A 16,209-nucleotide genomic window follows, 5' to 3' on the forward strand; every position below is an offset into this window, starting at 1 on the left:
AGATGGATTAAGAAAATACCATTGTTGGAACTTGGAAGCTCCTAGTTTATGTAAAACAAAATAATAACTTGACCTTTTTCAGATATTTTTTATCAAACCATTTTTTCAGATGGATATGCAAACTGAAAAAGTAGAGTGTACTCTGTTTTGTTTTGGCCTTTTGGTCTTATTAGTCTGTCTTGTTCACAAATTTATGTCACATTTGATTGAACACCGTTTTGATTGTTACAAATCACAAAATAAAAGGAATTAGCGGTAAACGAAAATGTTACCAACACATTCCACTTGTAATTGTCTTTTAACATTAGCTACTATCGCATTTCTTCTAACTATTTTAGTATAGCTTTTCTTATCGTTATAGAAATCTAATTGGATTTCCCCAAAACCAGTGTCACTAAAGGGCACTAAAGTTACAGCACAATCGCCTTTGATTACATCACCTGCCTGCTCATTGGCTACCATCCAAGTCTGTTGCAAACTTTATACGCTGTCACCGTAAGAACGTCACGGGTAAACTGATTATTCAAAACGACAACGGGTCTTGTCATCTTTCAATCCCTTCACTCTACTCAAGCTTTGCTTCCTTCCCCGAGACCGAGAGAGACGATGGTGGGGAAAGGGAAGGAGATAGCGGTTGTACAGTCCATTGATAAACCAAGTGTGGAATGTCACAAATATTACCTGGCACGTCGAACAACCATGGAGATGCTCCGAGACAGAGGATACGATGTCTCCGACGAAGATGTTAACTTCTCCCTCGAGCAATTCCGAGCGCTCTACGGCGAACGCCTTGACGTAGATCGACTTCGTATCTCTGCCAAGCATCGCTTTGATTCTTCGAAAAAGGTTATTTTAAATTCAATACGAATACGAATGTGATTTCCATTTCTGGTGGTTTTCTTTCTCTGCATGTTGATTTTTCTGCCTAGCTTTTGAAAAGTTTGAAGTGTTTTCCATTGATTTGATTCAATTGTTATGTAGTATACAATTTTTCTGAAGAAAGGATTCTACTTTTAAAGACTTCCTCTGATATACAGCTTGTTTCCTATAGTTAGGTTTGCTTTCATCTGATTCCTCTGTTTTTGAAACAGAAACGTTGTCTTTTCTGGCAAAAATCTAAATGGTTCGACTGGTTTAAGTTTGGTTAGATAATAATGGTAAATGGTTAGGTAATTGAGTTACTTAGCATTAATCAGTTAGTTAGTGTGTAATTACCGAGTAACATTTGTAAGGTTAAGAGTTCCAATAAATAATTTTTGACATTCTTCTCTGTTCTTGGCTTAGGCCTCCTAACTGCAAAAGAGCTCTTCAGAGAGGGTGTTTCCTTAACAAGTCTTATCTTTGTTTGCTGTTGTCATTAAATTCACAAGCACAGAGAAATTTCTCTGATTTGAATTTCAGATTATGGTTGTGTTTTGTGGAACTGGTATGGTTAAAGTCAATGCCATGCGCGCCATTGCAGCAGATGTACTGAACCGAGAAAGTATAACCGGACTGATACTGGTTTTGCAAAGCCATATAACAAATCAAGCTCTTAAAGCCGTTGAACTTTTCTCGTTTAAGGTCGAGTTATTCGAGGTATGTATCTTTATCTTGAGTACCGTGTTAGGTTATGTGTTCTCACATTTGGTTCATATCATCTTGGTTGCTGCTTGTTGTGTTTTTAGATAACCGATTTGCTGGTTAACGTAACCAAACATGTCTTGAGGCCAAAACATCAGGTTCTGAATGATAAGGAGAAGGAATCACTTCTCAAGAAATACAGTATCGAGGAGAAACAAGTAAGCAAGTTTTTTTGTACTTGGATTATTGCTAGGAACTCTGAGCCAGCTTTTCTCTGAGTTAAAACGTTTATTTTTTTGTTAGCTTCCTCGGTTATCGAGCAAAGACCCGATTGTGCGATACTATGGACTAGAGACAGGGCAAGTCATGAAGGTCACATACAAAGACGAGCTCAGTGAGTCGCATGTTACATACCGATGCGTCATGTAACTAATTGTTTGTAGCAACTAATCTGTATCATGTTTTGATGTAAAAACCTGTAAACTTTGTGTTTCCTTGTGGTCTCTAAACCATAAAATTTTGATAACTATTAATGTGTGGTATATATTATACACAACTCTGTTTGATAGTTTACAAAAACATAGGAAAGCTTGGTCAAATCAAAGCAATGGTCAACTATGGACGATGGTCGAATCTGGCTGATTCATGTTTGACCCATGTGTTGACTTTCTCAGCTTCACGGCCAAGTCTTTGCTCCTCCAATCTGGCAGCCTTAAGCTGATGCTCTTGCTCCTTCACGGAGAAGGTGCTTGTGTCCGATAGATAGTTGTCGTCGCCGGTTTGCCACCTCCGGTCGCTCGTGTTCCCCATCGTACTACTTCTGGTGGTATCTGGATCGCGAGAACAGCACAAACTTGAGCCCATGTGGTTCAAAACTAAAATTTTTGATGGAAAGAATTAATCAGATAGGATATACAAGGAAAATTACGCTTAAGATGAAAAATTCAAGAACAAATGAGAGAGAGACAGAGGAGTTGGTTTACTGTTGGACCAAATTGTGTATTTGCTTCACATTTTTATACATAAAAATACTGGCGTGTGACGTCAATAAACAAAGCAATTTATTACCATTATTACTATAGAAGTATTAAACTATTTATTGACTATACTTTAAGACTAGAAGATTAGAAAACAAGACACACACAAACAAATCAATTAAGACAAGTGTTATAATCATCTACGCATTAAGACATTTTGTTTTTCAATCTCAAATTATTTAGATAATGATTCCACATAGATGTGATTAATGATAAATATCACGAAATCGTTTTGTCATTTGTCATTTTACAGGTTACCAATTAATTCTTCCAAAGATTAATTGAAATCCAAAATTCCAAACCATTACCAATTGGTTCTTAACCTTGGATCTTAACATTATTTTAAATTAAAATTTTGAATTTTGTTAGTTAAGAAAAGTTAGATAGTATCTTAGTTATTTTCTACTCCAATGGTTAAGAAGCAATGGGTTCTTAAGAAAAAAAAATTCAAATTGTTGCAAAACAATATCTTATAGTACAAGCAAACCATCAATAAAACACATTACAACATTTGCATTTGAACTTTAGAGGTCAACACTATCCATATCCCAAAACTGTTGTTGAGGTGTATAAGTTGTTGCTGTCCTAACAGAAAAATCGAACACTATGTTTGCTACTTCTCTTCTCCTTCCAAGCTTCTCAGCCTAAGAGAAAATAAAGGAGCTTTTACATAAAAGATAACATAACATAGTATAAGCTCACAAAGATATGGTAGGATCAAGACTACCTGTTGTGAGCTAACAAACACAACAAAACCATTGATGAGATAATGGAAGCTATAAAGCTTTATATACCTCTCCCTTCAATGCATTTCTCAACAAAGAGTCATGAGCTTGAGCAATTGCTGATCACCTTAATCTCCAATAAGGTGACTTTGAAATGTTCCTATATAACCAGAGAACCTAACACCAACACCGAAAAAGAGTTTACACAACAAACGAGTGAATCGTTATACACAAACTCCAGTTTCTAGTGCTGTTCAAAAGCATGGTAGTGAAGAGAATCATAGATTTGGTAAGCTACTTGAGCAGAGAACACCAAATAGACACTTGGAAAAACACAAAGTTACCAAGAATCCAAACCCACGACTCTGGTCAGTTTCCCTAGTGTATATAACCTTCAACCACAAGAATCCAAAGAATAAGTTAAGACTAACAAACATTATCTCTTGAACTAAATTAAAAAGAGAGAACTTTGAATAAACATCACCTAAATATACATACTCAAAACCAAAAGCATAATGTCAACAGATATTTGACCACTTCAATAAAACTCTCAAAGCAGAGATGCTCCAAGCACAGTCAGAAGCCACGAATTCTATGTAGACTCATATTTGATGCAAATATTATTCACCTAAGTAGCAGCCAAATTCTGCAACTTGTTCTGCAGCAAACACACAAATCAAATCATGATAAATACAATAGCTATTAAAAGTCACAAACATTCAAACAATCAAATTAATATGCAGAGACAATCGTCAAAACCAAAAGCAGATGTTTTATGCTCATCTTCGCATGAAAGGAATCTGGCGGAGGAAGGGAAGGATAAGAAAAGAATTGATAACACCGAATCCCCAATTTCAGAAAACCCTAATTTCGATTTAGAGGAAAGCTCTGTTTTAACGAAAAAATCAAAATCGAAGACGAACCTGCGTTTGGTTTTCTCGATCTGAGCATTAAGAGCAATAGCAGGAGCAGATTCAGGATTGTGAGCGAAGAGATTTCGCAGTTCTTTGTTGCATGTCGCGAGAGAGCGAGAGCGAGAGAGAGAGAAACGATGAACTGGGAAGAAAAAAAGAAAACACGCGTGAATTTTTTTCTTTTTGGTTTTGTCTTTACTATCGACCAATCTTGCTACACGTCGACGCTTCTTAACACACATAAAACATCTAAGCTAAGATTCACTTCTTAGCATTTTAATCATTTTTGATTTAATTTTGAATGTTTAAACCTAAGATATTAAGTTAAGATATGGTGTAAGATGCACCATTGGAGAAGAGCATTAAAGATTTGAGATTTGTTGTTAATTGTTAGTTCTCACTTCTCAGAAGTGTCACAGTCACAAGTAATATTTTTGGCTAATGGTGATTTTCCCATCTTCATTTTTTTTTTTTAAATGATAAGAAGGGCCCTTTTTAAAATTAACTGCTATATTCAAAATCCGCCAATAACATCGCTCTGATTATCTTTCCCAAATCTGGAAAATTTAGGGTTCCATCAAACGCGATCGCATCGCCTAAAAATTTCAAATTTGCAACTGATTTCTTCCTGTTTAAATCACTCCATTTCAATTGTTTTCTTCTTCGTTTGATCCGATACAGTCTGAATCAAGACACCACTTTTTCTGGGTGTGTGAATTTTTTCCCCCAATTGGATTAGAGACGATGAGCGACGTCACCGGTGATCTCGCGGCGGTGAGTGAAGCCAAGGGAGGTTCTGACGCCGCCCGGATCTCGGAGGTGAAAGCGTGGCTCACCTCTCAGTTCGAAGCCGCCGGCAAAGAAGTCCCCAATTTCGAGTACACTCATCGAAGCATTACCCATCTGTATAATCTCGCCACCGCTTCTCAAGCTAAGTCTCAAGCTGCCACCATTGTCGCCAACGATTTTCGTCTGAAAGCTTCAGAATATCGTGCTCAAGGTACTTGCTTTAGCTCCTAATTTGCTCGCATGGCTGCTTCGAATTATGAATCTTGTTTTGGGCATTATCAGTTTCTGATCTGTTACTATGCTAATGTTGTTCTTGATTACGTTATCTCTATGATTTGGAACAAAGTTGGTTTTTTTTGGAAATTTCCCAGTTTCTCTCTGTTTATTGGGTGTGTTTTCTAAAATCTCTGGGTGGAAATTTTGTTGATGTAGCGGCTAGGATTAGAGAGATATTGGAGAGTGCAGGAATGTCACAAGAGAGTTTACCGTCAAATGTGGTCTCTTCAGCTCAAGTTCTTGCAAATGTGGCAAATTTGTTGAACATACGGGACACTGAACTGAGCAGGTGACTGTACTGTTAGCTCTCTTATTAGATGTGTTGCTATCTCGAATTGTGAAATTGATGCAGAAGAAATGTGTATAGTTTCCTTGTAGCAATGGGAGACATTTCTCTGAGGAAGACTGGAGTGGAAGAGAAAAGGGCTAAAGCACAAAAGGAGTCCAATGCTCTTCTTGACTATACAAGGAAAGCTATACAGAGGCTGACGTATTTGAAGAAGTAAGATTCATAATACAGCAACATCTAGATTGAAATTTTAATGTGCTCTCTCTGTTAATGAGATTAAATTTTCCTTTAAGAAGATATTTATCTTACTTTATCTGTGTGTGCTGTTACAGAATCCTTGCGCAGCTAGAAGACGATGTAGTCCCTTGTGAATCACAGATGGAGAACTGGAAAACAAATTTGGAAGTAATGGCGGTGAAAGAGGAACAATACATACAGCAGTACAAGAAGTATGAGGTAGACGCCTTCTTCTTTTAGTTTTTACATTCTCATTTGGTAATAGTTAAACTGAGAATCAGATACCTTTCTGCAACTAGATCTGGTGAGGTGTATTTGAGAATCATATACTTTTATGTAAAAACTGGAACAAACTCTTAGGGTGCCGAAACAGGATGGATTAGTAAGGGTTGCTAGTAATTGAGGATTTGATCCTAGGGCTAAAGTTATTTTAAGTTTGTAATATCATAAACTCACACGCTGATAAAGATCTAGATCGTATAAGAACTGCAGTGATGATGTTCGCTAGGTAAGTATCATTATCGTACGATGCAGAAAAATGGTTAATACTTCAGCAAAATGTGAGTTTTTGGAGGCTAATGTGCTTTAGTGGTTTGTTGTGATTAAATGGATAATTTGTCACCTTTAAACAATCTGACAGAGTCAAAATGAATGGTTTTGGTAGCAGATGTTACTCAATCGTGTTGGCTACACTCCTAAGATCAGCCACAGAGAGCTGGTAGAAATGGCAGAGCACCGGAAGGAATTGGACAAGATGACAAAACCCGTCCTTGATACTCTAAGAAGCTACCAGGATTTACCTCCGGTAATCTTCATCTCTGGTTCTCCAAGCCTTTGTAAAACTCATTGATCTGCATTATCAATCTCCTCTTTGTTATTGGTCATTGCTAGTCCTGGTTCACAGTAGATTGCTTGTTCATTTCTGTAAACAGGACAAAGCTCTGGCTGCACTAGCAATCGAAGACAAGAAAAGACAGTTTGCAGCCTCGGAAAAGTATCTAGAAGAAGTATTACAATCAGCCCTTGAGACAAACAATGAGTGATCGATATAAAACCGGAAAATATTCTGTTTTCAGCTATTTGGTAGAAAATGTTTGAGAGGCTGAGAAACACATACAAACATCACCAACAGAAATTCATAAGTACAAACCTAAAGTGACAAGTTGTTTAACAATGGAGAGTGAAGAGGGGAAAAGTGGAACCAAGTAGCAGTGGAGAGTGAAGAGGGGTTCTTAAAACTCTAGTTTGGAGATCATCTTCTGGGTTCAGTTTGTCTTTTCAGTTTTTCAGTTTGTCTTTTCAGTTCTTCAGTACGGATCTTAGTTTCAGCTGTAGCTTCTTTTATTAGTGAGCTTAGTAGACTAAGGAGACCGCGGAGTTCAGCTAGATTCATATTGGGAATTCTACTTCTTTCGTATTCAATCAGATTTTCGAACCCTAGACCACTAGCAATCCATTTGGCCTCCTCAATTTGTTTCAGAACCAGATCAACATTCTCCTTGTCAGTAGCTTGTTTGCTGTGGTTCTCATCATCTTTATCAGCTTCATACACATAAGTTTCCTTACCAGAGAAAACAATCTTGGCATAGTTCACTTTCTTTTCAATGCTGCACAATGAATAGAACACAACACTTAGTTAGAACATACTGTGATAACAATTACAAACATCTACTTATAACTTAAAACAAATACCAAATCGAAAGAATATAGACAGCTTAATGTGATCATGTAGAAACATGTAGAATTCGTTTGCAGCTACTATCGAACATCTCTATAATTGACGATTTCGAAACAAAAACCTAGACAAAAATCCTCGACAAAGTTGAATTTCGTGAAATCGGATCTCAAGAATCACGTTATCTGAATCTTAACAAAACAATATACGATCCATGGAACAATGTAGAATTCGTTCGCAGTTACGATCGAACAACATCTCTATGACAATTTCTAAACGAAAACCTCGAGAAACTAGAATTTTGTTGAGCAAAATGAAATCGGATCTCAAGAATCACGTCGAAGATCAATGCTGAGAGAGCTATATGACCTAGAATTCTGGAAATCGGATCTCAAGAATCACGGCGAACATCAATGTTGAGAGAGCTATGTGACCTAGAATTCTGGAAATCGGAGGAGTTTTGTTACCTTGGAAAGGCAAAAGCAACTTGAGTAGCTGATTGATTCAACGACTGACAGAGAACTGTTCCTTCGAGGCCATAATCGGATCCAAATTTGTGGAGCTGTTCCTTCAGCTTCTCGATCCTCGATTGGAGAATTTCTTCATCGGAAGCCATTTTTTCTTTCTCAGTGAAGCAGAAGATGGAGAGAGAGAGAGGGAAATGTATTTAAGAATACCTCAATATATAGAGGGAGTAGTGGAAGTTCTTTAGTGCAGTGGTAGTTATAACTAAGTTCACGTCAAAACCTCTCCGGTTCGATTCTTCCTAATGTAACTTTTTTTATTATTATATAGTTTTTTTTTTTTTTTTTTTTTTGTCTTATGCTAATACTAGAGATTAAGCTCCAGTTATTTCGGGACTAGGAGGAACAATGCTTTTGCAATGGTGGTCTTATTTCTGAATGTCATAGAGTTTTTGGTATATACTCTTATATTTGGGACAATTTGTTTGTAGGATTTTATAGATCCAAGTTGCCAAAGTGTGATTTTTACTCCTATTGAGTTTTTATAATGGGGCAAATACGGCTGCACACAAGTTAATAACTCTTTGATTTTGTTTCAAAAGGTACTCTAAATCATTTTTACCAGAGGAATTTGGCACTGCAGAGGGGAGAAATGCCACAAGATAGAAGATATCTTCTTTTGGGGTTATCAAAGATGTATGTTTGTTCCACCTCACCTGCAACAAAAAATATGTTGGATAGGTTAGTAATTTTATGTTTCAGAATCATTGGAATTATTTGCTTAAATTGATGTTTTCTGCTCCACACTAGTTGGTTTCTGTTACCTTTTGACCATTTCTTTCCAAGGAATTTCAAAAAGGTACTTCATTTGGAGTAACCAAAGATGCATGTTTGTTCCACCTGCAATAAAAAACAAGTGTTTAATATATGCCACTTCAGATAAGAACAAAGATGATGGAATATAACTCTGATAGTAACTTCTCGGTTTCTTGCAGGGAAACCATTACAAACCGGACGGTTTGATTTAGAGAGGAGTATAGTGATTCTCTCTATATAAGTTAAGGCTGATGATAAATTGCCTTCACTTCTTCCCTGATTCACAGAGTTAGCTTCTTCTGAGTTGAATTATTTTGCCACTTCTAGACAACAATGAGTTTTCAACTTTTCAAATCAGACTTGAATTGGCTTGTCTGTGTAGAATCGTTGGGGCTGAATGACGACAGCCACCAGTTATTGAGGAGTTCTGTTCTATCTATTATCACGCACAAATCCTTCCACAAAAGCATTCTCCTTCAAAATCAAATTTTCTTGATCCCTTGAGAATGCAGAAAAGTCTGAATAGAGTAAGTGCCCTGATCCACTTCACCTATTAAAAGTCATTTCACTATTCTGACTATTTATGTATTCCAATAGCCATGCTCAGGATGGAACTTTACCATCTGCCAAACTGTCCAAGGCAGAATTTCTCAGAACAGGTCACAAATTCTCCTTTCCCTGATTCAATATGTGAAATACGTTATATGTCCACTGTTTTGTTTATATAATCTTTCTTTGTTGCAAGTTACAAGAGTGTGGTGCATGTTTTCACACTTGTCTGCACTCTTATTTTAGTGTCAAAGACTATTGAAGTCTTCAGTGTGTTTACTCCTATAGAAATGCATAGGTGGTCTTTTTACTACAATAGAAATAGAGCATGAAATGACAAATCTATAGCTGGTAGATGTTGTTGATTTGGGGTTCCATATGCTTGAACGCAGGGTTAGAGAGATATTGGAGAGTGCAGGAATGTCACAAGAGAGCTTACCGTCAAATGTGGTCTCTTCAGCTCAAGTTCTTGCAAATGTGGCAAATTTGTTGAACATACGGGACACTGAACTGAGCAGGTATACAGCTTGTGGAGCGAATATCTGAAGGATTCGAAGGAGGGAAATCTATTGGGTACTAACAGAATGATTGGGACAAAGATTGGTTCTACCTGGTATAAAGCTTAGAACCAAAATCATGAAGATTCTGAGGAAACTCTTGCTGTTTCGTTTACCCAAGGTTGAGTTCAATGCCATTTCTACTTTCTTGAGAGAAATTGCGAAGACAGATATGAGGGATGATATGGAGGAATTATAGGTAGAGAGGGGAATTTAAAGGAAAGGTTTTGGGCAGGATAGTCATATGCTTGTGTTCACTATATAGCTTTTATGACCATTACTCTTCGTCTCTTGCTCCAAATTAAGATCTGTGGCATTTTATTTTCATATTATACAACAGTGTGAAAGTTACTAGAAAAGTAGTTCTAACTTCTATTTCCCATCTTTTTTATGGTAGGTTAATTGTTGACATCCCGAATCTCCCTGCCATGATTTGTTGCATAAAAGGTAAAAATTTGTCTCTTGGTTACGCTTACTGACAGGGCATGTAACCTACCTAGGGCCCCTACTTGGGTAATCTTGCCCACCACCCCTCTACACCCAGTCTGGTAGTCTCATTGGATCATCAAATATTGGGACCATTTTGCATAACTTGATCTTGTCAGTTCTTGTAGTACAATATAAATTTGACTATAAAACTTGGAAGTAAGTTACCCCTTAAGACCAAACATCATCATCAGCTACCATTCCTTGCAGGATGGATACAGGCTGTCCTAAACACATGCTGTAACCAAGAGAATAAATTTAATCTTGTTGCGTATGCATGTTTCAGGTCTCTCTTGCGAGTTGGTTCTGTTCGTGTGCTTTTGCCATAAGTGGCCTAAGAAAGTAAAACTACAAATATTAAAGTTTCCTTAAATTTGCAACTAATTACTTCCAATTCTATTAGAACTAGATCCAAAACTATCTTTCTTTCTTAAAAAAAAAAAAAAGGTATTAACCCTGCGCAGACCTAGAAGATTTAGTTTCTCTAACTTATATAGTCAAAAAAGAAAATCTGAAAAGACGTTTGATCAATGGCTAGAAACGTATCGTCGTGGTCATCCCTTTCTTGTTTGCCCGACGAGATGGTTCTGAACTGCTTAGTCCGCGTCCCGAGACGGTACTACGAAAACGTCGCTTGCGTCTCGAGAAGGCTCAGGTCCCTTGTGCGCACGCCTGAGCTCTACCGGATGCGATCCCTCCTCCACAAGGATTCCGTCTACGTCTGCTTCTGCGATAGGGAGAATTATTCTACTGATGCCACCTATCTTTGGTTCACTCTCCGTCCAACGAGGACAACGGGGTATCAATTGGTCCCGATCTCGTTCCCTAGTCATTGTTTCATGTTCCGATCTTCCACGGTCGCGGTGGATTCAGAGATATACTTTGTGGGCGGACGTCCAAACCCGACCGAGCTGTGGATCCTTGATACCCGGTCTGGCAAGTTACGTCAGGGCCCGATCAAGCCGGAGTCCCGACGAATTGCGTCCAGCAACGCCGTGGGAGTATTCGGCGGAAAGATATATGTAATCCAAGACTTGATACAAGATGAGACCGAAGAGCAGGTTTACGACCTAGAAACGCAAACTTGGAAAGTTGTAGGAGTCCCTGTCCCTGACGAGAAAGTGGATACTAAACCGATGATGGCGTCAAGTGTATCACTGGAGGGGAAGGTTTATGCTATGGATAATGATAGTATCATTGTCTACAATCTGAGACAAGGTACAAGAAAGGAGAAACTGGATATGCCAATTGATGGGAATTGGGTTTGGTGCATATGTGTGGCAAACAATGTGCTCTTTGCTTTTTTTACCAAATGTGGGCTAATGTGGCTTGACACAAAGCTTAACGTATGGAGAGTGGTTACTGGTGATGTGCAGACACTGCAGCGAAAGTTGTATGGCTCTGCAATGGCGGAATATTATGGGAAGCTAGCTATTTTCTGGAGAGAAAGAGACATTAGTACTACTATTACTACAAAGAAGAGGAAGAAGATGAATAATAATAACAAGGAGGAGAAGATCTGGTGTGCATTGATCGCGTTGGATAGGGTTGGAGAAGGAATTAGCGGGACGGTTGAATGGTCTGGTGTCGTTGCCACCATCCCATATGTTTGTCAGTTCTTGCATTGTTTAGTTGCTTCGGACTAATAAATAATTTGGCCCGCTGGCCGCAGGTTTGTTCGATGAAATTGCGTATAAGAAAGGCTTTGTATCATGGAACAAAAAGACGTTTCTTCTTATCCCATACAGACTCTTTTTGCTTGCCAAACACATCACTATTTTATCTCGGGGCTATTTTTAAATAAGCATAAGTATAGAGATGAGTTAGTAAATATCCCAAAATACAGGGGTCTTATTACAATTTGAAAAGAAATAAAATTCTTCCTGGACTTGGGCCTTCAGTCCCTCTCTCTCTTTCTCTCGCCGATACTTAAAAGAGAAGAGAGAGAAACAAAAAGTCTAAAACTTGGATCGGCGCAAATGGGTTCCAAAATCGGAAATTTCTTCGACTCCGTTGGTTCCTTCTTCTCCGGCGGCGATAAAATCCCATGGTGCGAGCGAGATGTCATCGTTGTTAGTTTCCTCTTTCCCCTTTTTTCGCCGTTTTCTGATTGTGATTTTGGGTTATATGAAAATTGGTTTGATTTCTCGATAATGGCTCGTCCTTGATTGTTTCTATATTCGGGAGAATTTTGAACTGAGCTCTAGAAATTTCATGAATTGTGTAAATAGTTACTAGAACCCTAATTCGGTTATCGTAATTCAAAGATCAAATCCATAGTGAAAACAAAATTTCTGTAGAATTTGTTTATTTGCATAACTTGGTTTATAAGTCAAAGTCATGATCTTTGTGGAGCTTTAACCAAATGTCTTAGCTTTATGTCGGAAAGTTTCATGTTTTTCGAATGTTCTTCACAGTCACACACACCAAGTAACCCTCTGATGCTTGCTTTTCAGGGGTGTGAGAAAGAGGTTAAGGAGTCCTCTGATGGTGACTCTGAAGAAAAGAAGAAAGAGAGCATTATGCGATTATCGTGGGCTCTTGTCCATTCTCGCCAAGCTGAAGATATCCAGCGCGGTATTGCCATGCTCGAAGGTATAGTGATTTACATCAAATGCTTGTGCTTTGATCTAATGCACCATCAAACTCTGCTTTGTGTCTAATGAATGGTCAAAGCTTTTACCTTTCATGGTGGTGTAAAGTGTAAACCAGAACTTGACCAACCCTTTTGTTGCAGCTTCTCTAGCAAGCAGTAGCCCTCCTTTGGAAGACCGGGAGAAGCTTTACCTTCTTGCTGTTGGATATTACCGGACTGGGGATTACTCAAAGAGCAGGCAGCTCGTGGAACGTTGTATCGAGGTTCACACTCTTTTTTTTCACAAATCGATAATAGGCTCATGGTGTTAAATGTCTGTCTACTTCTTTACTCGTTTAATGGTTGGTTTCCATAGATTCAACCTGATTGGAGGCAAGCTTTGGTCTTAAAGAAAACCATTGAAGACAAGATCGCAAAGGGTAATTGAAAGCGGTTCTGAATCATTTTTCACACAATCTGAACAATGATTCTGATGTAGAGTTGTGTTATTCCTAATTGCAGATGGTGTTATTGGGATAGGCATCACGGCTACAGCCGTTGGCCTCATAGCTGGTGGAATCGCTGCAGCTTTGGCTCGCAAGAAATGACCTGCTTCCTCTATAGATTCTGTGTGCATACAATAACAATATGCTTTTATACAAATTTTGTTTTTTTTCAGCTTTGAATTGGGTTTTTTAATTTATTTTCATATCTTTCTAAATCGTTAACTTAATTCATATGCTCTGTTCAAATAATCATTCTCCAACGTACCTATATATTCCAAAGCTGTGATTTGAAACCATCCAACATATCTTTACCGTAAGAGTTGTGTGTTTGGAGAAAGACTGATCTTGGTTGGTGGAAGAAACAAAACGGAACACAAAATGTTGTTTTGTTTTCAGGACACCAAGTCCTTATGTTGTTGTTCTATGGATCTTTTTGTTCACATTCCCTAGTATTGTTGCACCAGATAGAGATTTATATGTATATTAGTCTACAAAAGTGAATATTTAGCTGTTCGTATTGATGATATTTAGAAAAAACAATTCATTGACCTATATAGTAAACGATAACAAATACAAATGATTTTAGCATGTCCTAATTGTTTTTATACTATTTTATGCTATTAATTTTTGAATCAGAATTCAAATGGTTTAATTTCTAGTTAGTTTTAAATTTGTGGTTATTACATTTTCAAGTGTTAACTCCATGTTTGCTGGCTCAATTATAGACAGGCGAAAAGAAAAACAGAGTTTTGATGGAAAAAAGTTGGGAGGGGAAAAAATAATGGAAAATTGGAGTAGATAAAAAAACAACAAATTAAATAAGTAACCATAAAAAAAAAAAGACTACTATATTCTGTATATAATATGTAATATATACACTTATACCCCCAATTAGCCACCGTCACCGTTCCGAACAACCAAATCCCACAATTCACCAATCTCTCCTCCGTCCAACAATGGATATCCGATCAAATCCAACCTCACTTCCTATCCATCAAGATCACCTGAATACTCGTCTGAAACCGATTTATCTCCACCGCCAATCACCTCCTCAACAGACCTCTAGTCCCGGCTATGCAATTTCTTCACACCACCCTCATCTCTATCTTTTACCACCATCGAATCTAGACACCGGATTCCTTAGGAATCCTTTCTAATTCTACTCCTCCGTCTTCGAATTTTTTTTGCTCTGTTTAGATTTAACCCAAGCTTTTCGACCATGAATCGATACTTCTAATATCAAACATGCTCGACGCTCAGTGATTCTGTCGGCTTTTCTGCATCGACGCCGCTGCTAATGGCGCAAAACCTGAGCTCCGACGACAAAAAGCATATGCGTTTCAGAATAATGGCAAATTGGAAAATAAGAAAATAATGCAGGGATAGACTTGTAATTATTTAGGGTTTTTGGTTACTTGCTGAATTACCTAAATTATATGGTTATATTCTTTATTTTTGGTGCAAATATGACTACACAGCTAATTCACCCAAAAATAATACAGCAAACAAAAAAAAAAAAGTGTTTTTATTTGCGATGAAAGCGAAGTAAAAAACGAACACTGACCGAAGACACTAGATCGGATTTGATAGGGCTCTACATTGTAGAAGTGACATTGACACTCCCATAAATATTGGCTTTTCTACTTTTCATTTTTATTTTATTTTCTCTTTGTTATATTTATATGTGTTTTTATATGATCAAAGGTGTTTGTTTCCTAATGTAATGTCCCAATCTCCTTGTGTTAATCTTTACACGACAATGGATTTGATGTTTCAATTTTATGTTAGAGATGAATAAACGATTGCTTCCATTCTAAGTTTACCAATCAATTCCAATCCTCATTTAAAGTTTTTTTTTATCCTATATTAGCTTCTTAACCTTTTTTTTTTCTTTTTCGGGGATCAAACATAACGATATCTTTCGCAATCAAGAGAAAATTGTTTCTAATTTGTAGTTTATTCTGTATTTTTAAAATAAATTAAGCAAATAAGTTATTAGACAACGAATAATATTGGTTAACCGGTTTGAACCTCCCATATATAATAACACTGTAGCTAAAACATAAGAAGTTATGGTGATATCATCTCATGTTTCAACTTTTGAAAATATGATTCGATGTAAACTAGAGGAAGGAATAAATAATGGATTATACTTTAGATTCGTTAACAATAATTTTTCTAATAATTACTTTATTTTCTGATATGTACTAGCCAGTAGCTAGTTTCACGATCAACGCATCCGAAATAAGATAGAGAAGTGAAATATTGTGTATGTGAAATCAGTCATATAATATAGCAGTGATATTCGACGTCAATAAAAAAACTATTATATATATATATATAATTACTAGCGATATTCCAAGTTGCAGACCGTTTTATACGACGATAGAGAATCAGCCACACAACAAATATTTTGTAACCATCAAATTTTTGAAGAGGATAAACGGAAAGATATATTTTTTTGTTGTGTACCATATAATATGATTATATTTATAAACCCGATAAGACAATGCTGATGCAAATACATACAAAAACTTCAATTAAAAGACAGTTCTCGAATCACGAATAAAACAAGTAAACAACATCTTGTAAAACTATTATTGTGAAAGGTTTATTTCGAACATACCATGTATTATTATTGTATAGTAACTTCTGTTAGTTAGGCTTAATAAATTTAAAGCGTTCCATATGATTATTTCTAACAGCCGTAGTTACGTACGAGAGCATGAACTAGGGTAGAAAGATAAGATA

At 37.1% G+C, this 16,209-nt stretch overlaps 6 protein-coding genes and 1 long non-coding RNA gene across 9 annotated transcripts; 4 read left to right on the forward strand and 3 right to left on the reverse strand.

Annotated features, from left to right (window-relative positions):
- The first annotated feature begins 293 nt into the window (after positions 1-293).
- On the forward strand, positions 294-2,476 carry LOC9315989 (DNA-directed RNA polymerases IV and V subunit 5B). The gene is made up of 4 exons (XM_002879876.2): positions 294-846; positions 1,402-1,578; positions 1,668-1,781; positions 1,867-2,476. Exons 1-4 carry the CDS (start codon positions 607-609, stop codon positions 1,990-1,992), a joined length of 657 nt encoding a protein of 218 aa, XP_002879922.1. The 5' UTR covers positions 294-606; the 3' UTR covers positions 1,993-2,476.
- Positions 2,064-2,788, reverse strand: LOC9315990. The gene has a single exon (XM_021027073.1). The coding sequence runs from the start codon at positions 2,425-2,427 to the stop codon at positions 2,179-2,181; it is 249 nt and encodes an 82-aa protein (XP_020882732.1). The 5' UTR covers positions 2,428-2,788; the 3' UTR covers positions 2,064-2,178.
- A 226-nt stretch (positions 2,789-3,014) lies between these two features.
- Positions 3,015-3,937, reverse strand: LOC110228867. 2 transcript variants are annotated; one of them, XR_002332340.1, is made up of 3 exons: positions 3,810-3,937; positions 3,328-3,717; positions 3,015-3,244 (listed from the first exon to the last, which is right to left on the reverse strand). It is a non-coding gene; the product is annotated as an uncharacterized LOC110228867 (long non-coding RNA). The 2 variants fall into 2 exon arrangements; XR_002332341.1 differs by having other exon boundaries at positions 3,395-3,717; positions 3,810-3,936.
- An 814-nt stretch (positions 3,938-4,751) lies between these two features.
- LOC9317835 (AUGMIN subunit 1) lies at positions 4,752-7,224 on the forward strand. 2 transcript variants are annotated; one of them, XM_021029150.1, is made up of 6 exons: positions 4,752-5,239; positions 5,461-5,593; positions 5,672-5,806; positions 5,926-6,049; positions 6,495-6,635; positions 6,763-7,224. In XM_021029150.1, exons 1-6 carry the CDS (start codon positions 4,984-4,986, stop codon positions 6,871-6,873), a joined length of 900 nt encoding a protein of 299 aa, XP_020884809.1. In that variant the 5' UTR covers positions 4,752-4,983; the 3' UTR covers positions 6,874-7,224. The 2 variants fall into 2 exon arrangements, with proteins under 2 accessions (XP_020884809.1, XP_002879923.1); XM_002879877.2 differs by having other exon boundaries at positions 4,753-5,239; positions 6,498-6,635.
- On the reverse strand, positions 6,854-8,233 carry LOC9315991. Its single transcript, XM_002881723.2, has 2 exons — positions 7,973-8,233; positions 6,854-7,437 (listed from the first exon to the last, which is right to left on the reverse strand). The coding sequence occupies exons 1-2, from the start codon at positions 8,119-8,121 to the stop codon at positions 7,083-7,085; spliced, it is 504 nt and encodes a 167-aa protein (XP_002881769.1). The 5' UTR covers positions 8,122-8,233; the 3' UTR covers positions 6,854-7,082.
- A 1,317-nt stretch (positions 8,234-9,550) lies between these two features.
- LOC9315992 (putative F-box/kelch-repeat protein At2g41360) lies at positions 9,551-12,224 on the forward strand. Its single transcript, XM_002879879.2, has one exon. It carries the CDS (start codon positions 10,908-10,910, stop codon positions 12,021-12,023), a length of 1,116 nt encoding a protein of 371 aa, XP_002879925.1. The 5' UTR covers positions 9,551-10,907; the 3' UTR covers positions 12,024-12,224.
- Positions 12,225-12,300: 76 nt separating this feature from the next.
- Positions 12,301-13,722, forward strand: LOC9315993 (mitochondrial fission 1 protein A). The gene is made up of 5 exons (XM_002879880.2): positions 12,301-12,449; positions 12,834-12,972; positions 13,115-13,236; positions 13,329-13,392; positions 13,475-13,722. The coding sequence occupies exons 1-5, from the start codon at positions 12,357-12,359 to the stop codon at positions 13,558-13,560; spliced, it is 504 nt and encodes a 167-aa protein (XP_002879926.1). The 5' UTR covers positions 12,301-12,356; the 3' UTR covers positions 13,561-13,722.
- Positions 13,723-16,209: the final 2,487 nt, after the last annotated feature.

Source organism: Arabidopsis lyrata, assembly GCF_000004255.2.
Source record: "Arabidopsis lyrata subsp. lyrata unplaced genomic scaffold ARALYscaffold_4, whole genome shotgun sequence".
Taxonomy (NCBI): Eukaryota; Viridiplantae; Streptophyta; class Magnoliopsida; order Brassicales; family Brassicaceae; genus Arabidopsis; species Arabidopsis lyrata.

Excerpts from the sequence above, each read along its gene's own strand:
- LOC9315989 (XM_002879876.2), top strand. The coding sequence starts at position 607 with ATGGTGGGGAAAGGGAAGGAGATAGCGGTTGTACAGTCCATTGATAAA. Across the intron at positions 847-1,401 it reads GCTTTGATTCTTCGAAAAAG|ATTATGGTTGTGTTTTGTGG; the intron begins GTTATTTTAAAT and ends TTTGAATTTCAG. Across the intron at positions 1,782-1,866 it reads ACAGTATCGAGGAGAAACAA|CTTCCTCGGTTATCGAGCAA; the intron begins GTAAGCAAGTTT and ends TTTTTTTGTTAG.
- LOC9315990 (XM_021027073.1), bottom strand. The coding sequence starts at position 2,427 with ATGGGCTCAAGTTTGTGCTGTTCTCGCGATCCAGATACCACCAGAAGT.
- LOC9317835 (XM_021029150.1), top strand. The coding sequence starts at position 4,984 with ATGAGCGACGTCACCGGTGATCTCGCGGCGGTGAGTGAAGCCAAGGGA. Across the intron at positions 6,050-6,494 it reads AGCAGTACAAGAAGTATGAG|CAGATGTTACTCAATCGTGT; the intron begins GTAGACGCCTTC and ends TGGTTTTGGTAG. Across the intron at positions 6,636-6,762 it reads GCTACCAGGATTTACCTCCG|GACAAAGCTCTGGCTGCACT; the intron begins GTAATCTTCATC and ends TTCTGTAAACAG.
- LOC9315991 (XM_002881723.2), bottom strand. The coding sequence starts at position 8,121 with ATGGCTTCCGATGAAGAAATTCTCCAATCGAGGATCGAGAAGCTGAAG. Across the intron at positions 7,438-7,972 it reads GTTGCTTTTGCCTTTCCAAG|CATTGAAAAGAAAGTGAACT; the intron begins GTAACAAAACTC and ends TTCATTGTGCAG.
- LOC9315992 (XM_002879879.2), top strand. The coding sequence starts at position 10,908 with ATGGCTAGAAACGTATCGTCGTGGTCATCCCTTTCTTGTTTGCCCGAC.
- LOC9315993 (XM_002879880.2), top strand. The coding sequence starts at position 12,357 with ATGGGTTCCAAAATCGGAAATTTCTTCGACTCCGTTGGTTCCTTCTTC. Across the intron at positions 12,973-13,114 it reads CGGTATTGCCATGCTCGAAG|CTTCTCTAGCAAGCAGTAGC; the intron begins GTATAGTGATTT and ends CTTTTGTTGCAG. Across the intron at positions 13,237-13,328 it reads TCGTGGAACGTTGTATCGAG|ATTCAACCTGATTGGAGGCA; the intron begins GTTCACACTCTT and ends TGGTTTCCATAG.